This window comes from Danio rerio, chromosome 3 (assembly GCF_049306965.1).
Source record: "Danio rerio strain Tuebingen ecotype United States chromosome 3, GRCz12tu, whole genome shotgun sequence".
Taxonomy (NCBI): domain Eukaryota; kingdom Metazoa; phylum Chordata; class Actinopteri; order Cypriniformes; family Danionidae; genus Danio; species Danio rerio.
In genome coordinates, this window is record NC_133178.1 from 21,769,281 (window position 1) to 21,791,415 (window position 22,135).

The 22,135-nt window shown below is 33.1% G+C and overlaps 1 protein-coding gene and 2 long non-coding RNA genes across 7 annotated transcripts in view; 2 read left to right on the forward strand and 1 right to left on the reverse strand.

Annotated features, from left to right (window-relative positions):
- Nucleotides 1–1,996: 1,996 nt before the first annotated feature.
- On the forward strand, nt 1,997–5,647 carry LOC137490563 (uncharacterized). Of its 2 annotated transcripts, none has more exons than XR_011010225.2 (6): nt 1,997–2,502; nt 2,748–2,891; nt 3,609–3,725; nt 3,817–3,858; nt 4,180–4,310; nt 4,651–5,647. It is a non-coding gene; the product is annotated as an uncharacterized lncRNA (long non-coding RNA). The 2 variants fall into 2 exon arrangements; XR_011010224.2 differs by having other exon boundaries at nt 2,025–2,502; nt 4,180–4,266.
- A 1,947-nt stretch (nt 5,648–7,594) lies between these two features.
- On the forward strand, nt 7,595–22,103 carry nags (N-acetylglutamate synthase). Of its 4 annotated transcripts, none has more exons than NM_001423779.1 (8): nt 7,595–8,159; nt 11,639–11,928; nt 14,059–14,269; nt 15,499–15,679; nt 16,439–16,478; nt 17,639–17,770; nt 19,761–19,943; nt 20,600–21,043. In NM_001423779.1, exons 1-8 carry the CDS (start codon nt 7,794–7,796, stop codon nt 20,775–20,777), a joined length of 1,581 nt encoding a protein of 526 aa, NP_001410708.1. In that variant the 5' UTR covers nt 7,595–7,793; the 3' UTR covers nt 20,778–21,043. The 4 variants fall into 4 exon arrangements, 2 of the variants coding, with proteins under 2 accessions (NP_001410708.1, XP_685919.3); XR_012399706.1 differs by having other exon boundaries at nt 7,708–8,159; nt 14,056–14,269; nt 17,639–17,780; nt 20,600–22,103; XR_012399707.1 differs by having other exon boundaries at nt 7,708–8,159; nt 17,639–17,780; nt 20,600–22,103.
- The window catches only part of LOC141381188 (uncharacterized), a 30,414-nt gene continuing 25,171 nt past the window's right edge, over nt 16,893–22,135 (reverse strand). Inside the window, exons 2-3 of the long non-coding RNA XR_012400953.1 lie at nt 19,816–19,962; nt 16,893–17,759 (exon numbers count right to left, since the gene is read on the reverse strand). This is a non-coding gene — a long non-coding RNA (uncharacterized lncRNA). The remainder of the gene's footprint in view (nt 17,760–19,815; nt 19,963–22,135) is intronic.

Sequence of the window (22,135 nt, forward strand, 5' to 3'; positions counted from 1 at the left end):
GATGAGTTATTAAAACCATTATGTTTAGAAATGTGTTGGAAAATCTTCTCTCCTTCTCTCAGAAATTGGGGGACAAAATGAACAGGGGGCTAATAATTCTGACTTCAACTGTATAATGTAATAATAATTAGTTGGCATGTAAATGCAATGTAACTTAAATTCAACAAAAGGACCATCAAAATAAAGTGTGACCAGTTACTTTAAGTCTGTCTTGTGTTTTAGTTATGAGAATGCAAATTAATAAAAACTGAAGTTGATCAACAGTGTATTTTCCATGCAGCACTGAAGTGACAATATAAGGGCATTAATGAGAGCATTAAAATGTTCTTTGCAAAAATAACTCAAAAATGACTCTTAACAGTTAGGCTTTACTTTTTGGTGCAAGTAATATTTTTAAAGCAATTTTTTGAATAAAGTAACTAATAACTGTGACTAGTTACTACTTTAAAGGAACTAGCACAACACTGCTTCTCTAGAAGATGCTTCTTGATGTTAGTGTTTTTAGATATTTGGACTAGAAACTAAGTAAAAAAAAAGAAAAATCTACAACAACCCAGCATTCTTTGGATTGTGGACTGCGAAAATGAAGCCTTCTTTGTCCTGATTTTGACTGTTTTTCCCTACAAAGATCAATAGTGTTGTTTGAAGTGTGATGCTAGAGTTATAACATCATCTCTTAGTTGAAGGAATGATCAAACTTAAGAGGAAATTTGCACATTTCCAACTAAAGAAACTTGGCTGTGTTGGAATCTGGACTGTTTTTAGATTTTAAATTGTTTTTGTAGATTATATTACTTCTTACTGGTGTTTTGGAAATTTTTTTTTTTTTTTTTTTTTTTTTTTACTTACTAATGTTTACTGGTTACTTTTATCCAGCAGCGTTTTTATTTTATTTTTTAATTACCACTTTTATGTTATTTTTTTATTATTTTTTTTTACTTCTTACAGATATTTATTTTCACTTGTAAGTTCTTGTTAGAAGCAATTGTATTATTTGTATTATTACTTGTACATAAAGAGGTAATTATTGATTTTTTTTATTCTATTCTATTTAGTCCCCAACAGTATTAGACGTTTTAAAAATTGCCTTTTTATTCCTGCAATAAATATAATTAATATTTATTTTTAAGTTAATTTCACTCAAGTTTTTCTACCCCAAAATATGTATTATTTTATTTATTAATTTCAATATTTTATTTAATTTTAAAGTACTTGCTCCTGAAACACCCATTTATCCCATTTTAACAGTTTTGTTTTCTCTTGTCAAAAACTGCATTTGTTCATTAGATTTAAATAAAATGTCATGGTTGTTTTTAATTTATTTGGGTTCTCTTTAATTTTGTCCACATCCATATTTCAGTAAAAAAAAAAAATTATAGTTTAGTAGATACAGTAATTGGATCAGTTAGTATTAGTAGTTTGGGAAAAAAAAATATTTATAGAAATTAGCACTTAGATTTGCTTGTAATATGGGCATTTCCCATTGATGGGTTGCAGCCGAAAGGATATCCACTGCGCAAAACAAATACTGGATAAGTTGGCGGTTCATTCCGTTGTGCTGAACCCTGATTAATAAAGGGACTAAGCCAAAAAGAAAATGAATAAATGAATTTGCTAGTATTTATACTATGTCCCTTAATACAGTAAAATGCTAAATGTACATCATTATATTTTAAATACTGTATATCATCATATTCAAAAGGTATTTCATTGCCCATTGATCACATGACCCTATGTTATTAAATTAATTATTTTCCATTTGGCTGTAAAGCCTCAAACCCAAATTGCTGTTGCTGAAGCCAAAGGATTACACACCAATTAATTTCACATCATAATGTAATGAAACATATTTGATGCATCATTGCACACGGGAAGGCCAGTGTGTTATTACATCCACATTAAACACAAAACGAGTACAAAATATGAGAGTTTTAACTGCGGTTGCTGTGGCACAGACTGAGCGTTAAACCACTGGAGTATAAGCAGATTTGTGTGCAGATTTTTGTGTGCAGAGAAAGTGAAGTAATCCAGGTCAGCGAGTGTTTGTGGCCATATGGAGCTCTCACTGACAGCATCAGATTACCCTGATGTCGGACAAACAGGGGACGGCAGCACTCCATTCTTCAGGGAAATACCAGCTTTCCAAATGAATTCACATGGCCTAGTATATATATATATATACACTGTTAGACATTTCTGTAAATTACACAGTTATTTACTGTATTTCACCCAGTGTAATACTGCAAATTCCTTTTACGGTAAATAACTGTATTTACCGTTGCATTATGGGAATTTAGTGTGACGTCGAACAACATATACAGCGATGTACTGTATTTGTAAAAATTCGTGTATTATACTGTATTTTCCACAACTGCTTCAACGCCACCTTGCGGCGATTCGACTACTCTGCACCACATTTTGCCTGAGGACCCTGGAGCAATTCTGGAGGACAATTTATTAGTGTGCCTGAAGAACATACTGGATTTAACAAACTTTACTCTGGTAAGCTGAGGCAGTGTTTCATTTTACAGAATGTTTTGTGGACGAGAATAGAACAAAGTAAAGTATAAAGTTGGCTATGATTATTTTCTCTGGCTTGGCGTTATTTCGCCCATTTGAGAAATATATAATCTATTAAGATGTTACCTTTATTTAATTTATTACATTAACACTACTATTACTTTAAATAAGACTGTTTATGACTATTAGCCATTGTTCTCGTCATATCTTTTTATTTATTTACATAGGAACCGGTGTTGCAGCGGGTTTTGGTTTAGGAGGGAACCAGAGGTATGCAGACAGTTTTGGAGGACACTTAGCACGAGACAACGGTCCGGCAGAGAGTGTTTTCCCCCACAAGAATATGAATGAAAGACCAACAAATAATCCAGGTAAAAGCGCGTCTGTCTGTGCTGACAACACTCGACATTGATTTGAGCACCTCTATTGGCATTTGTTTGCTCGGCAACATTGGCTGAAGCGATCTTAAAATGGTAATGTTAACTGTTAGCTAAACTGAGCTAAGTTTATACTGAATTGGACTCAAACTCATTTTAACGTGCAACGTTTAACTTATATTGATTTATACTATATATATTAGATGTTGTGAACTTATTTTTCTCTGGTTTAGAGTAACTTATAACGTTAGCTTGAGAAAATAACATCGCGACGTAACCTATAAGAACGTTAACGTAAATCTATAACGTTACAATATGCATAGAGGTAAAGTTGGTTTTATATTCGCACATTCGTTCATTTAGAAGACTCTATACTGTTTACCATGTTACTTTGAATATTCGATCAGAATTAGCATGCCAGTATGACTTGAAATCAACATTAACACTGTTTATTTGACCGTGAGCATGTTGTACTTTGATAGTCATTAGCTGCTAAAATGATTTCGCTATTTAGAGTTTGCAAATAATACTTTTATGAAATTAAATTATTAAGGGGGAAGTCTGAATCTGCTAATATAAAACCAATTTTACCTCTATGCATTATGCTAATAACCACCTTTTTGCTATTTATTGTTTGCTAATTATTTTTTTATCACAACTCTTGACATTTGGTTTAACATAATTGTTACCATTATATTTTTTTCTGTTTAGATATGGCACTGGCACAGCAGCAGGTTTTGTCTGAAGAAACAAACAGCATTTCGGAGGAACATCTTGATCAGCACAGCCTTATGCTTAAAAAATAAGCAAGACCAGTAAGCAACCAAGGTAAACAAATAAAAAAAAGTTGTGTGGAGGTTGTGGATTGTAGCATGGTATTCTTATCTGTATTTTTGGCTTTTTTATGGTCTCAATATAGAATACTGGGAGCCTGCCTGTGCAAACTGGACCTCATACAACAGTAAGTACTGTACATCTATTTGTTTCTCAATATATTAACGTTACTTTTAATACAAAATGTGTCACATGTTTAGTTGCTAGCTAAATAAAAAAATCGTTTTCCCTTTTTTATTAAACCATTTAGTAGGTTTTTTTTTCATCTTTGTTTATAATATTTTTGAGCAGATTGAGGTCTGTCATGGGTCAGACATTTCAAAATACAATAATTAGTATTGGGATACATGCATTTGTCTATGTATTAAATGTCTTTTTCCCCATTTCATGTTGCCTAAATATTTTGTAATAAATAAAATAATACAATTTTTTGTATAAATAATTCCAGAGGATGAAACAAAATGCACAGCAACAACCAGAGTGAGCCAGAAGATAGCAGGAGAAGTAGTGAAGAGAATGACAACCATGAACAACAGTGAGTTATCCTTCTTTCACCAGCTAACTGAGAACTTGGATTAGGTGAGACACTCTCAATAATTGTATCAGTATTCAGTCAGTTTTAGTTTATTAGGAATACATAAAACAAATAGTCTAATCTGTCCTGCAGTGAATCAACCCATCACAAATGCTACAATGTTTTTGTAAAACCTTGTTAGGGAAAAAAATAAACAGGACATTCTGGTTAGTTTTCTTTTAAACATGGTAGTGAGCAGGTTATGAGCAGGAGCCAGTTGCTCAGTACCAGCTGAAAACTACCCCAACCTAGCTGCCATGCTTCGAAATAATTAACCAGTATATGATTTATTTTTTTTAAACAAGCTTCTTCTATGCTTATGCTAGTCTGTTTGTCCTTATCCAGAGTTCTTCATAATCCTGGACTGGGCCAAATCCTGACCAGATGCTGTGGTGGTCATGGAGGAGTGAATCCTAAAAGACACACGTGATCAATGAGTTTCCGCATTGATCCAATGGGCCAGCCTGACCACCCGCTGGTGAACTTTCAAGCCTCTGGTGCCTAGACTGCGGCCTTGCACAAGTTTGGCTAGAGGAGAACTGGTCGTGCCCAACTGAGCCTGGTTTCACTCAAGGGCTTTTATTCTACACTTTCGTCAGTTGGTGAAGTTTGTTCCATGCCACTGTCGCCACTGGATCACTTGGCTACGATTGGTGGATCGGTGGATTTGCTCTTCAGTGTTTGGACTTTCAGCAGTGACATTTACTGCTTCAATTCTGAAAACTGGACTGAAGCAGCTTCAATTTATAAGAACTTCTATGTTAAGCTGCTTTGACATCATTGATCTACATTGTAAAAGTGCAATAGAAATAAAGATGAATTGCATTTGAACATGTGAATTCAGACCTTGTTGAGCATTTGACACCAGAACTAGTAATATTTTAAAGTTGGGTTGTTTCTGAGTCGGCTAATAGTTACAAATATTTATTTTTCCAACAATATGCAATTCAGAAGTTTAAATTTTTATTGTACATGTATGTTCTAGTGCTTTGTGTGATTTATTTATTTTTAATGTGTTGATTTTATTGCTTAATGTAATTTTCACACATTTTCCTCAAATGCTTTAAGCATTATTAATGTTTTAAAGAATGGAATATTTTGTAATTGTGTCTGGTTTAATGTCAGTAGTACTTAGTACAATTGGTTTTTTTTTTCTCAACAATATGCAGGTCAGACACTTAAATTAGTTTTGTACATGTATGTTAATGTGCTTTGTCATTTTCAATGTTTTTTTTTCTTAAAATAAAATATTTTGAATGATTGAAATGTAATGTTTTTACACATTTTTAAGCTTGTTTTAAGCATCTCCAATGTTTTAAATAAAGAGTGTTTATTTTGTTAATATTTTGTAATTGTGTCTTTTTTAGGTCTATAGTATTAAAATAATATTAATAAAAATTATATTATAAAATATTTAGGACAAAATTAAAAGGTTTACAGTAGCTAACTGTTAACTTAGGTTTTTACAGTAGTTAACCATTTTCAGACACTACGGTAACATGCTGTAAACGGATTTACAGTTGTATACTGTAAATCTAAAATACAGTAACTTACTGGCAACAGTGTTGCCAGTAAGTTACTGTAAAAACCCTTTGAAATGTCTAACAGTGTATATATACATACTATTATTAGATTTTTTTACATTTTAATAAAAAAACACTCTAAGTATAGTGTATTATGCTATACACCTGAGAGCCCCTGAAATTGTATATACTATAGAGATTTTATCGTTGTGGCAAATGCTGTTAAATTATTTAATTTTCTTGTCGATGGTTGCACAAAACGTCTCCCTTTCACAAAGTGGTTTGTATTATATAATTAAGAAAAAAAATATTCTTTAGGTTTATGATTTTTTTTACTAATAAAATGTTTTTTTTTTTTTAGAACTGAACAGAGAGGCTTTTAGGAAGCAACTCTTTTCGATGGCATCAATGTGCTTTATTTGTCCATTATTTTGACCCTATGTTTTATTATGACAACCCAGCTAGACATGGGCTGGAACAAGATTCTGAGAGTATAACCTTGGATAAAAATACCACGGTTTCATGATATCACAGTATTATGATTACTACTCTGAAACATGTTCTTTTTAAATGTCTGGGTAAAAAACAAGGTCATATTTTATTTTGATGGTGTTTTTTTAATTTAAGCTACATTGCATATACCTGCCAACCAATTCTCATTAGATTATAAGTAGACTGTTAGGTTGGGGTGAGGGTTAGTGTAAGCTGACCTGCACTTGCAAAGTTTCTTATAGTGAATTAAATGTCCATTGATGGAGGCATGGAGCATATCAGCAGATGTTAAGCTGACAGTCTACTAAAACTCTAATGGACCATCAAAATAAAGTGTTACCCAAAAAATCAACCTTTTGAACACGGTATATTTTATTATAGGAAACATTTATAGTATTTTGGGACAATAAACATGTCAGGCTAAATAAATTAAAATAAATCATTGACCTCTGCTGTCTTCAATAGTTTCAAAAACAGATTTTTGAAAAGTTATCTTTGGAAATTTCTTTGGAAATAAAGTGAGTCACTGCAATGTTCAGTAGCATGCTTGGATGTTTGATTATGAGCGATTTGTTGCTCAAATGTTTCTTGAATCATGGACTGACCAAGTAGCATTTGATGTGAAGGATTCTTTTTTGCTGGAGATACTGTTGCTCTAAACTAAACTTTTAAAAAAAGGGGTAAAATCCAAATAAAAAAATACAAATACTTTAGCAATGGAATACCAGGAAATTTTAACGGTTTTAAAACCTTTAATTTTTAAAACTGCGGTAATCGGTTATCATCCCATGTCTAATGTATAGGGGAATTTGTGGTCTGTAAAAGTAATTAATTAATTTGTAAATTTAAATAGTTAATTTTGTAATTTGTTAATTTATATAGTTTTACATTTTTAGATTTGATATAATATTTGATTTAGGTGTGAGTAAAATATAGCATTTTTAGTCTATAGCTGATGACACAGAACTATTTTAGCAAAACATTTTAACACTTGTTTTTTTTTTCTTGTTATGAACATTTTTTAAAAAATGTTAAAGATTCTTCATGGAAACATGAATGCTATAAAGAACATTTATTATGACTGTACCCACATGACCTGAGTTGGTTGGGGAATGAGGAAATTTCAATTTCCCCAGTAACAAAAGATTACAGGTAGAAAGAACCAATCATTGGAATGAGAAACCTGTCAGTGTAAACTATTTAAAATATGTATTTCTTTCTTTTGGGAGAAGCTTTTTGTTTAGAGAGCTCCTCTCAGCCGTATTAGCTACAGTTTATCTTATTTTACCTTTGAAGTCTCTCTCCAAAAGAGGAAAACCAAAGACCTTATTTCTAAAGTTGCTGATTTGGACCGGGTATTATCAAGCCGCTCTCCGGTCAGCTGGTTGAGGCACGTGGCTGCGCCTGGACAGCATTCACTCCAACTCCTCAGGTCAACGAAAGCTACAATTTTTAGGTTCACCTCTGCGACTCATGGCCAAAGTCAACAGTGGTTCGTCCGGTTGCAGGGCCATGGTCATGGCTGGCCAGTTTTGGACCAAACCGTTCGCTTTGAGTTCGCAGAGGAGCGGTCCCCATCGGCGGAGCGCAGCAGAGGTGAACCGGCGCATGAGCTCTTCCAGGACCGCTGGACATGGCAGCAAAACCCCGCTGTGGAGCCAGCAAGAGTCCTACAACCACTCGTCCCTGGGTGAGCGCAGCGCCTGGTCCAACCGCACGCTGATCTACAGAGATGTCAAAGCTTTCCTCCGTGAGATTGGAGGAGACCCGCGGGAGGCGCGCTACTGGCTGACACATTTTCAGCGGGCCGGGTCCACTCCTGCCTTCGCGGTGCTGGAGGTGCGTGTACTCAACTCACTTGTACATACTGCAGAATTCACGAGTCATGGGTAATAGACCATTTTTGTGTATTTTATTATTATTTCATTAAGTGATGTATATTAAAATAGGTAGGCTAAAAACCAGCCAAATATTCCATCAAATTAAAGTTGTTACTTTAAGAAAATACAGCCTACTTTTGAGTTGACACCCTTGACACCAAGTTTCTTCTGTTAATAACTATGGGTTTATTTGATCAAAAATATCATAAAAACAGTAATAATTGACTTCCAATTAGCATTTACATGAAAGAAAATATTTTGCACGATTACAACTAAAATTTCACAATTTAATAACAAACAATTAAATAAATAAATAGTTATTGTGCCACAAATTAGCATTCTAGAAAGATCTCTGTTTTCATAAGTTCATGCTAATATTTAACCTAATACACTGTAAAAAAAAAAAAAAATCTGTAAATTGGCAGTTTTTCGTATTTTGTGATTCATGTTTTTATTTTTCCCAGTTTATTTATGCTTTTGAATTGCATTAAAGGGACCATGATCTTTCTTCCAACAACATTTAACCTTGTAAGGTTGGACAAGGTGACTTTTATGAGCATTTTAAATTTGTGTTTTAAATTACAGTACAAAAACCTTGTAATAAAGTGCCAGGACATGTTCTGTTATCTTACAGACTTATTTCTTTATATATTTAGTAGTCTAAAATATAAATAAAAGAAAATTTGTATTGTAATTCTCCTTAACAGTTATCATAAAAATAATTGTGGTATTGTAAAAATATGAAACTTAAATTTTATTGGCAAATGACTAGGTCCATTCTAACATTTTTTGCTATTTCTGCTCAGAAATTAGAGTGTAACTAAAAAATTTTAAACCTTTATTTAAGATTTACAATGCAAATTCATTTGGAACCCCTTGTTTAGTAAACAAAATACACTCATCGGACACTTTATTAAGTACACTTTTTTCTGTATATATTATATCCTATACATTATATTATTTCAAACTACTATAATGTCAGTAAAAGTCACTTTAAGTTGTAGAGTTGAATTTTCCACATCAAAAGTCGACAGTGGAGGTCAGCATCCCATAATGCAATTCACAACTGTAAATAAACAGAAAACACTTGTGAATCACAAAATATGGAAACTGTTCATTAACAGATAGTTTTGACACTGTGCTTTATTTTTGTTTACAAGTTAATTCTGCTCTAACTCTCAAACTTTATGATGTTTTCTAAATAAATTGTATTTAATGTGTAAATGTTCAATAAACATTTTAAATGTATATTAAATATGATTTTTTACAAATTGATTCCTAAAAAATATATGAAATGATTGATATGTACATAAAAGTATTATAGTATACATATAGTATAATATATACTGCTCAAAAACTAAAGGAAACACTTGGATTTACATTGTGTTGTTTAAGTGCTCCCTTTGTTTTTTGAGCAGTATATGATATAAAATATAATAGTAATATAATAGTCATTTGTTAAAGTGACATATTTGCCACTGTAGCATAGTTTAATCAGAAGCACAATTTGAACATCTAATGTGAAGACTTGACCATCTATTCATCTGTGCTGCTGCTGCCTAAATTGTGCATGAGTGGACAGATCCTTTCTGTCATAGTTTCTAGCTTGTTGACTCTGCTGACAATTGAAGCCTTTTCCTGTTTCAGGATCACTGCTCAAACTAAATTAACCTAATATAGGGTACGCTACAGATATATGACCTCCTAATAGCCTTAAAGAACACTTTCAGATTCAGTAGTCTAAAATTTATATCTAAATGACTTTATAAAAACTGTATTGTAGGTTTACCTAACTGTTATAATAAAAATAATTGTGGTATCATAAAAATATATTCAAATTTTATTGGCAAATGACTAGGTCCAGGTAGAATCTACTAGAATTTTTTTGCTATTTCTGCTCAGAAATTAGAACGTAACTAAAAACTTTTTAACTTTTATTTAAGATTTACAATGCATATTCAATTGGAACCCCCCTTGTTTAGCAAACAAAATACACTCATCGATCACATTATTAGGTAGACCTTACTAGTACCAGGTTGGAGACCCTTTTGCCTTTAGAACTGCCTCAATCCTTCGTGGCACAGATTCAACAAGGTACAGGGAATATTCTCTGAGGTTTTGGTCCATATTGTCATGATAGCATCACGCAGTTGCAGCAGATTTGTCGGCTGCAAATCTATGATGCGAATCTCCCGTTCCACCACATCCCAAAGGTGCTCTATTGGATTGAGATCTGGTGACTGTGGAGGCCATTTGAGTACAGTAAACTCATTGTCATGTTCAAGAAACCAGTCTGAGATGATTCATGCTTTATGAAATGGAGTGTTATCCTGTTGCAAGTAGTCATCAGAAGATGGGTACACTGTGGTCATGGGATGGACATGGTCAGCAACAATACTCAGGTAGGCTGTGGTATTAACAAGATGCTCATTTGGTACTAATAGGTCCAAAGTGTGGCAAGAAAATATCCCCCACACCATTACACCATCACCACCAGTCAGAACTGTGATACAAGGCAGGATGGATTCATGATTTCATGTTATTGATGCCAAATTCTGACCCTACTATCTGAACGTCACAGCAGAAATCGAAACTCATCAGACCAGGCAACGCTTTTCCAATCTTCTATTGCCCAATTTCGGTGAGCCTGTGTGAACTGTAGCCTCAGTTTCCTGTTCTTAGCTGACAGGAGTGGCACCCGGTGTGGTTTTCTGCTGCTGTAGCCCATCTGCCTCAGGGTTGGACGTGTTGTGCATTCAGAGATGCTCTCCTGCATACCTCGGTTACAACAAGTGTTTTTTTTTTTTGAGTCACTGTTGCCTGTCTATCACCTCGAACCAGTCTGGCCATTCTCCTCTGATCTCTGGCATTAACAAGTCATTTGCGCTTACAAAACTGACACTTTCTGGATATTTTCTCTTTTTTTAGACCATTCTCTGTAAACAAAGAAAATCAGCATTTTCTGAAATACTCAAACCAGCTCGTCTTACATTAACATTGATACCACGTTTAAATTCACTTAAATCACCTTTCTTGCCCATTCTGGTGCTCGGTTTGAACTGCAGCAGATTATCTTGACCATGTCTACATGCCTAAATGCATTGAGTTGCTGCCATGTGATTGGCTGATTAGAAATTTGCGTTAAAGAGCAGTTGGACAGGTGTGCCTAATAAAGTGGCCGGTGAGTGTTAGTCTCATAAAATTTATACTAAAAAACAAAAGTTTACTTAACAAACTGCATTGTACATAAATCATAGAAATATTTGGTTCATATTCAATAATAATGCTGAAATTAATATAAAAACAGAATAAATGTATATTAAATTAATATTAACATGATTCGATGTGAGCCTACAAACAACCCACGCACACAGTTGTTCTTTGAGGTCATGTCGTTTCCAATATGCATCCTAAAGCTGATTTTTGTATGGTCTGCAGGTTGACCCTTCAGTATTTGATAGCCATGAGATGGTCCAGAGTTTGGCTTTCGGGCTCTCGTTCCTGCAGCGGATGGATATGAAGCTTGTGGTGGTGATGGGACTGCCTGCTGAGATTACGGAAGACGACCACACCAGATCTGCCACCGATTCCCCTCTCGCCAGGACTGTAATGGTGAAACACTGTCAAGCTTTAACAGAAGCACTTCAGGACAACTCCGCCAATGTGATGCCTTTCTTTAGTTCAGAGGCACTTTTACAACTGCAGGACAACCCTCTGGACGGCAGCAGGTTTGGGAGTCATTTTAAATGCCTGTTCACAGTTTTAACACTACATATAATGATATTAGTACTGAGATCCATGCTCGATAATGGTATTTTTATTATTAATGTATGCCTCAAGCAACACATGCCACCTTTATTGTTTGTGCTCCTTGTGGATTTAGATTTTGGGTTTTGGTTCCAATTCTTATTATGTGGTTATATCATTTTTATTTTAAATGTAGAGTATTTTCGAAAAACTATACTGTTGTTATACTGTTGCCTGGTCACACTAAAAATGGTAAATGAGGGATAATGTAGAGCAAACATGATGTTGTTGATTATGCACAGATTTCTATTCTTCAAAAAAAAAAACTAGTTTTCTCAATTATGAAGTGATTTTAAAACAGATTCTCAAAATATCCTCAAATAAATTTAATTCTCACAAAAAATAAAACAAGAATTTAGTTTCCTGACTTAATATTGTTGTGATTTCTGGCCTAGAAATTCATAATCTATAATAAATCTAACTACAGTATATAATACAATTTTCACAATCTTTTCCCCTAATATGTATAAATGTTTACAGTTTTTCCAACTGCTTACACGTTTTCAAAACAGTGTCGCCTTTTTTCAAAACTACACACAATTCTTAAAACTGCACCGACAAACAGCAAAATCCCTCACATTTCCTTCAAAATGAAAATCTGCGTTCAAAATGCCATAAGCACATGTCAGAATGAAGCATTTGCATCGAATGGTAAACACGTCTTTCATAATATAACACTTTTGGATACAGCATGTCAACACTGTTGTTTGAAATCTAAAGTTCTTTGCTCTTTATAGGCTTATATCTACAATTCAATTCAATGTTCTACAGTGGCAGTGATCTGCTGAGAGGGGGGATAGGTACACTGTAAACACCAATGCAGTGAAGAAACAGAAAATATTAACTTGGGCAAACATTACTGTTGTATACAGTAGCATACAAAAAAGATAAACAAACTGTATGTAAAAATGTAAAAAAACAAAATCATGTGGGCATCATGTTGGCATAAGGCTACCCATCATACACTTTACAGCACTGAGTTTAAAAATAATTTATCTATTCTTATTTATAGGAATTTAATATTTAAAAAAAGGTAAATATGCCGTAGGTACAAAACCACAAATTGTGAATGGGTGGCAAACCAGTTTTTATTGGACCAGAACAGCCCAGCGTCCTATCACCTTGGGCCTATACTAGAGTAAAGCATTCATTGGTAAGTGATCAGCAGGCCCACATGGAATCTGCACACACAGATATCCACATATTTCTGCAGATTTTTAGCCCACCGTAAAGTCTATTTATTTACCTGTGTAAATGTGTTTAAATTAAAATTTATTCAGTTTTTAAATTAATTTCAGTAATATTATTGACTAATATGAAAGTGTTCATTTAATTTATCTACAATACAGTTTGTAAAGTCATATTTTCTGTTTTTTAGTAGATTTATTATATGAGAGACTTGTTTTGTTTATCAAATAAGTGGATCTAGATGGATTTTATCGTAAACATTATATAAGTTACAAAGCTAGTATTTTTATTTCATATGTTAAGATTTTAGTTACGAAACTCCCAAAATAATTTTTGCATATGTCTGCAGATTTTTTTTTTCAAAATTCTGTGTTTTAAAAAAAGTGTTTTATGCAGTTGGAAACTGAGTTCAAAGCTGAGAAATAGCTTCTGGTTTTGGAGATTTGCTGTGTTGTTTTGCATTGTTTTGCAAGAGAGATGTTTTAGAAATCATGTGACAAGAAAAGATTTTGTGTGTAAGCAGTTGGAAGAAACTGTAATAGACTTTTAGATTTTTTACGTTTATGTAAATATTTTTAAACATATAGATTATGTTGTTATTCATTTTTATTATTTTATCATTTTAATTAATCAATCAATCAATCATTATTATTATTATTATTATTATTTATTGTTACTTATTTATAATTGACTTCAGGTAAATATATGCAAAATGCTGTTTTTAATAAATAACGCCTCATACGAATATTTACACAACATTTGTGAAAACTGACTTTTTATATTTATAATAATAATAATAATAATATTACCAATAAATAAATAAACAAACAAATCTCTCTTTTTGTGTGTGCGTTTGTCAGCAGTGGGCCGTCAGTAGTTGTGGACTCAGCTCTTCTGCAATGGACTCTGGACTGTCGAGTGATTCCTCTGGTGTGTCCAGTGGGTCGCGATACGACCGGTCGCTCTTCTGTCCTCCGCTCCATCCAGGTGACCACGGCCATCTCACAGACACTACAGCCTCTCAAAGTCATCTTCCTGAACAGCTCAGGGGGAATCCGCAACCAAAACCACAAGGTACAGCCAAGAGACGAATGCAAGAAATCATTATTAGTCTGTTTGATTTATACTGCTCATTGATGATAATGAGAAATGGTTCTTGAGCATGTCAGAATAATTTCTGGAACTTGAATGATACTGGAGGAATGACTGCAACATTTTGCATCACAGAAGTACATATATATAAATAGAACACAGAAAATAAAGTTATACAGGAAAATATTAGTATTGGGCAGTATTTAAGATCAAATAAATGCATCATATTTATTAGATTAAAAATACAGTAGTGTCTTTTATCAAATATGTAGAGTTGATATGTGAATGTGTGTGTGTGTGTGTGTGTGTGTGTGTGTGTGTACACACACACACACACACACACACACACACACACACAAACCTTGTGTGTAGTTTATATGTATATGTATAACCATATTATTCATATATTACACATTAATACTACGTTATAGACACATTTGCTTAGTTTATACACCCAAAATGATTGAATATGTTTAAAAAATATTAAATAAAATGTTTTTAATTCGGACAAAAAGAGAAATGAAAAAAAAAATATGTTTAAACTTCAATTTAAATGTATTATCTTTCTATTTCCTAAGACCATAGCTGACCAAACTCTTATTTTAATGGAACTTATGATTTAACTGTTTAACACAACATCATTTTTTTAATGCACCATTGGCTATATTTAATGAGAAATGGAAAAAAAGAGTGTGTACTCATTTATTCTGAGCACTATATACTGTAACTATATATTCAGTCTGGGGTGTCCAAACTCAGTCCTGCAGGGCCGGTGTCCATGAGAGTTTAGCTCCAACCCTAATCACATCTCAACCAGCTAATCAAGCTCTTACTAGATACTGTATACAAGAAACTTCCTGGCAGGTGTGTTGAAGCAAGTTGGTGCTAAACTCAGCAGAACATTGGCGGCTGGCCCTCCTGGACTGAGTTTGGACACCTCTCGCCCTGAGGTTCAACTTGTAAAGAAAAAAAAATGTTGCTTTGATAGCGTACAATGAACACAAGGTGGCAGTGTTTATATCATGTATACATTTCTGGAAGGTTTGCAGCAGTCAATTCTGTCTCTCATTTACATTTGCATCAAAAATATTGAATTAATTTCCATGCTGATGATGTTTGGTTTTATTTAATTGTCTTTTCTCTTAAATATAACTGAGAGATGGCTGGCTAAAGTGCTTCTTAGTAAGTGCTGCATGTGTTGTTGGTTTGAGGTGCTGGGTTTGGTGTCATTACCGGGTGATTTGCCGGCTCTGAGTTGTGCAGAATGGCTGAATGAGGTGGAGCAGAAGCGCATCGGCAGTATTGCAGAGCTGCTCAATCTGCTGCCGGTGGAAAGTTCAGCTGTGCTCACCTCTGCAAACACACTCCTCACTGAGCTCTTTAGTCACAAAGGTGAGCCTGGAGATCGACAACACACACCTAACAGCACACAACACTTCTCATTACAGGTCAAAATGCATAACTTATTGTACATAAGCAGGTATTTGATTGGACTTGTGGATATGTGCAGGTATAGATTACCAATGGAGGAATATGATTAGGTATCAGTTGTGGATTTGCATATGTATTTACATTTCTCATAAGTTTATTTATTACTATTTGCTGGCATGGGAGGGATTTGGGTTTGTTCTTTAAAATGTGAAAAACCTTAAATAAAATATATTTAAAAAATGCATAACTTATGTTAGAACTGCTACAGCTCTCCTGTACACTCTCAGAAATAAAGGTATGTGAGCTGTCACTGGGGTGGTACCTTTTCAAAAGGTACAAATTTGCACCTAAAAGGTCCATATTAATACCTCAAGAGTACATATTAGTACCTAAAAAGCACAAAAGTGTTCCTCTTAACATTTTTAGGTACTAATATATACTTTCGAGGTACCAATATGACCATTTAAGTGTACCTTTGGAAAAGGTACCATCCCAGTGACAGCTCACGTACCTTTATTTCTGAGAGTGTAGATACTGAATGTGCTGGGTTTAAATATCTGCTGATAATAATTAAATATTTAATCAAGGCAAAACACAAACATATATCACAATATCTCTAAAGTTGACTGATTGTGTTGGATATTGCAGACTTTTTTTTCTAAAATCTTATGTTTGAATATGCAAATGAGGCATTAAATATGTACTTTTTGTTACTTTTAGGCTCGGGTACCCTGTTTAAAAATGGAGACCCTATACGCAGGTACCATATATGATTTATTTTCATTAGTGTTTCCATTTTAAGAAGTTATCAGATCATAAAATAGTTGACATTCATCTGTTTTATATTATATTATTTGTACTGTATATATACAGCTACACTGTGCTGTTGACTCAAGGTTTGTCTGATCACAATCCGCTCCAGCCTGAATTTTCAGAGTGTCAAGAATGAACAAGCTGTTCTCATAAATCTGACGTACTGTATAATTAGATTTCAGGCCTGCCATTATTCACACTCTCTTTGTGAACTGCCAGTAGAAACATCAAACCATGCTGAAAGATTAGCAGTAAGTCATTATACGTGTACATTAAAACTTACTGCACCTCATTTGAGAAGCAGAGTTAGCATCAGTGTATGTTTGTGGTCTAACTGCATTTTATTGATACTTCAAATTCTGTGCAAACAATCTGTTATATTTTGAAGTGTTCTGTGTTTAAACAGAGCTAGGAAAAAACATGGTTTTTGGATATCATCCAGCTTGTGGCTCAATTTACAAAGCATTTTCTTCAAGTCAAGTCAAGTCGGCTTTATTGTCATTTCAACAATAGAAAGGGCCGTACCCAGTAAAACGAAACAATGTTCCTCCAGGACCAAGGTGCTACATCAAACAACATAAATTGACAACATAACACAGGTTACAAATTTAGAGAATGAAATAAGATAAAATAAATTAAGAATAAGCGTAAGAGCTCAAAGTGCTGTTTGTGTAACAGGTCACTCTTGGCCAGGTCAGTCTTATTAAAGAGATTTAACCTGGATAAATAAAGAGACTGAATGGATGAATGAATAACAATTTCTATAATTGTTGGTTCATCAGCAAAGTTATTTTAAAAATTCTGATGAGTTTACTTGACATGATAAAATAGGACCACAAGGAATCTGCGCTCATAGAAATTCAGTTTCTGCAGATTTCTTAGGCCGATATTTTTGTATTGATTTAAATAATGTTATTGAATAATATGCAAATGTTTATATCATTTTTGTGCAATACACTTGTACTATGTAAAATAACAACTATGTAAAATACAAATTTCTGTATTTTGGTAGATGCATCATATTTGTTTACCTAACAAGTGGTTGTAGTTGGATTTGCATTGTAAATCTTAAAAAAATCACAATAAAAATGTCTTCGCTCTTCACAGATACAGCAGTCTGGAGGACATTGATGTTGACCGTCTGCTGGCGCTGATTAACAAGTCTTTCGAGAAGAATCTGAGAGAGGATTATATAGCATCTCTGGAGGGCAGACTGCATTCTGTTTACCTGTCGGAAGGGTAACGACAGGTTATTTCTACGCTTCACACCTATATTAAATCTTGTAACACAGAGTTTACCGCTTACTATTTAAGGGAAAGCCGAGTCATTTGAATGGAAGCTATGGAAATGTCATATTTTCATGATTCAGCCAGGACGAGGTGTAATATTGAGGGTGTTAGTTGTTACTACGAGTAGTGGCAGTGTTTGTAATAGTGTTTTCTGCAATTGAAGGCGCATACTTAAGATTAATGGTAGTTGAGCTGCTATTTATTTATTTATTTTTTTGAGAACTTTTTTATTAAAAAGTTAACTATTAAATTTAAATGTAACTATTTATATTTTTATTTAAAAGATCATATGGTCTGCACCAATAGCTTAGTAGTGGTTAGGCAATCGACATAAAGCACTGAGGTCCTTACCGAGCAATCCTACTCCTCTCTTTCTGGTTACCTGTCTCCGCTATACTGTTATTATTATTATTTTTTTTTAATTATTATTATTATTATTATTATTAATAATAGTTATATTATTAAAGTTAATTTTAATATAATAATAATAATAATAATAATAATAATCATTATTATTATTGTTGTTATTATGATTAAAGCTAATATTAATAAAATTATTATTATTATTATTTATTTTTATTAAAGCTAATATTAGTAAAATAATAATATTAATAGTAATAATAATAATAATAATAATAATAATTATTATTATTATTATTATTATTAAACCTAATATTAATATAATAATAATAATAATACAAACAATAATAACAATAATTATTATTATTAGTAGTAGTATTAAAGCTAATATTAATAGTATTATTATTATTATTAATAATAATATTATTGAGCTAATATTAATACAATTATTATTATTAAAACTAATATTAATAAAATAATGATAATGATGATGATGATGATTATTATTATAATAACTATTATTGAGCTAATATTTATACAATTTACTATTACTATTATTATTATTATTATTATTATCATTAATATAAAAACTAATATAAATACAACTTTTATTATTATTTATTATCATTATTATTATTAATAGTACTAGAATTAATGCAATTATTATTATTATTATTATTATTAAAACTAATATTAATAAAATTGTTGGTGTTGTTGTTGTTGTTAATATTAGTGTATAGTTTGTAGTTTTTTTGATACTATCACTACTATTAATAATTAGAATAATAATGTTTTTACATCAAATGCATAATAATGTCTGTTGTTGTTGTTTTTATAATTTAGCCAAAAAGTTGCTGTGTAGTGTAATATTATTAACTATTATGTGTATTTGTGTATAATTGTTGCTGTTGCAAAGTGTGCACAAATGTATTATTATTATTATTATTATTATTATTACTACTAATACAACTATGATGATTATTCAATCATTTTCCAATAATAAACCAACACTTGTAAATTAATATTAATACATTACTTTATGTTTACGTGTATGAATTGGCTTGGACAAAACTATTACAACATTTATTTTATATTTTATATATTTTAAAAATGTAATCTACGATTTTAGCTGTATCACTTATCACTTTTCTGATTCAATATAAAAGCTATAATAAAAAATATAAATGTGTATTAAAATGTCAATTTTTTTAATTAAATAGCAGTAAAACATTGCTCATAAATCAGTATTTTGCATCCAAAAAATGAGCTTCTACACCTGCACTGGTCACACTTTACAATAAGGTTCATTAGTTACAAACAATGAACAATACATTTACTACTGTATTTGTTCATGTTAGTCAGTTTTAGTTAATGAAAATACAGTAGTTCATTGTTAGTTCATATTAACTCATGGTGCATTAACTAATGTTAACAAGCATGGACTTGGATGTTAATAATGCATTAGTAAATGTTCAATTATGATTAATAAATGCTGTACAAGAGTTGTTCATGTTAGTAAATGCATGAACTAATGAACCTTATTGTAAAGTGTTACACCTCCACTTGTGTTGTGTTGCAGTTACAGTGCAGCTGCTATAATCACCACAGAGCCTGTGAACAGTGGCACTCCATACCTGGACAAGTTTGTGGTCAGCAGCAGTAAACAAGGCCAGGGAACTGGGCAGATCTTATGGGAATGCATTCGACAGGACTTCAGCAAGCTCTTCTGGAGATCCCGCACCACTAATCGCATCAATCCCTGGTGTGTCCCCTCCTCCACACTGTAAAAAGCGTTTTAAAAAATCAGTAAACCCACTGCCTTAAAAGCAACAAGTTGATTTTACTTTAAGAAGGTCAGAAAAATGGGTGACACGGAGGCTCATTGATTAACGCTTTCACCTCACAGCAAGAAGGTCATTGGTTTGAGTCCAGGCTGGGCCAATTGGCATTTCTGCACGTTTGCATGTTCTCCTTTTGTTGGCGGGGGTTTCCTCCAGGTGCTCCGGTTTCCCCCCACAGTCCAAGGACATGCGCTTTAGGTCAATTGAATAAACTAAATCGGTCATAGTGTATGAGTGAGCATGAGTGTCTATGGATGTTACCCAGTGATTGGTTGCAGCTGGAAGGGCATCCACTGTGTAAAACATGTGCTAGATAAGTCGGTGATTCATTCTGTTGTGTCGACTCCTGATAAATAAAGGGACTAAGTCAAAGGAAAATGACTGAAATAAATGTCAGTAAACCCATTGACTTAACTTTCATAATTATGCATATAGTTTGTTTACTTAATATTTATAAGGTAACAAATCTACTTCCATTAATTTAGTCGCATTTTACAGTTCACATTTTGTTTTTTTGCCACTCACAGTTTTTGTCTATTCACTATCCATGGCTCATTGCTCCCTAAACTCTCCTCAGGTACTTCAAGCACTGTGACGGCAGTTTTGTAAACGGCCATTGGATTGTATTCTGGCTTGGTCTTTCGGACATTCGTGAGTCTTATGAACTGGTGGAGTTCGCCAAGTCCCATCCTGACTCCTTCTGCTCTCTCTCTACAACAGAGACCAAACCTCTTCAGCAGCACCACGGCTCATAAAACCTCACAAAATCTCATCCTGAGGTCACTGCATCCGGCTGAGCTCCAGATCTTAAAGGGGATGGTTCACACAATCACTTACTCACCCTCAAGTGTTTCCAAACTCTCATTAACAAGTTTCTTTTTTGGTTGAACACAAAAGAGGATATACTTATAGAAACCCGAAAACCTGTAATCATCGACTTTCATGAAAGGACTAAATAAATACTTTGAAAGTCAATGGTTACCGGTTTACAACATTCTTCAAAGTATCTTATTTTGTGTTGCACATACTAAGTCTTAACAGGTTTGGAATAAGTCAAATGTGAGTAAATGATGACAGAGTTTTCAGGTTTTAGGTTAACTATCCCTTTAATACAGTGTCTTGTAGTACTGTAGTATTGGTTGAAGACTTTAAATGAACTATTTGAATGTTGTGCACAATCCTCCCTGATTTACTGATAAAGGTCCCAAATGCAGCAACTACATAAAAGAACCTCTTAAGTGCCATAGAAGCTGATTACACAGATTTGTGTATTGTTATTTACTGTCTGCTGAAAATAACTTTTACTTAGACAATGTCCAAGCAAAAGAGCAATTTCTTAACATATTAGTTAATAATTAGTAATAATTCACACCAGTGGTCACCAAACTTGTTCCTGGAGGCCCGGTGTCCAGCAGATTTTAGCTCCAACCCTATTCAAACACACCTGAACAAGCTATTCAAGGTCTAACTAGGTATACTTGAAACATCCAGGCAGGTGTGTTGAGGCAAGAAGAGCAGGATTGGTGACCCCTGCTGTATACATTTATTTCAAGTTCATGGGAAGTTTTTATGCCTTGTCTTTTCTTTAATCCTGCTTATTCTAAACTTTTTGTCTATTTATTCAATCTATTGTTTTCACTTGATAATACAGAACATGCAAAACTTCTTATTGTAAACTCACCATTCCAGCCTACCTTTTCAATTAGCTCATGCTTTTTGTTTTATATTTAAAGACATGACAGGATGATTTTAACACTGATTTGGACTCCAATTATAATAAATGGTCCCAGATTACAGTTTTTAATGTTTAAACAATTTAGTCAGGAAAGTGTTGTGCCTTGCTGAAGAGATTTTGCACTTATTTTTTCTCAACGCTTTTCTTTTCAGCTTTTTACATGGCAAGTTTTCCCCTTAACTGAAAGAGTGTGCACTCAATATGATATAATAGAGGATATTTACACTTTTACTCACATAAAGTGTAAATCTAAAATACAGTCAATACAAGTCAATGGCTGTTAAAAAAAGATTAAAACATATTTGAGAAGTTCTAATGTTTCATTGTAATTCTAATTTGCATAAAATGTTAAAATATAATATTATTATGAAAACGTTT

What these genes read in the sequence shown, in the direction of transcription:
- nags (XM_680827.11), top strand. Translation starts at nt 7,794, where the DNA reads ATGGCCAAAGTCAACAGTGGTTCGTCCGGTTGCAGGGCCATGGTCATG. An exon ending in TGAGCTCTTTAGTCACAAAG is followed by an intron (nt 15,680 to 16,438) that starts GTGAGCCTGGAG and finishes TGTTACTTTTAG; the next exon opens with GCTCGGGTACCCTGTTTAAA. An exon ending in ACTAATCGCATCAATCCCTG is followed by an intron (nt 19,944 to 20,599) that starts GTGTGTCCCCTC and finishes AACTCTCCTCAG; the next exon opens with GTACTTCAAGCACTGTGACG.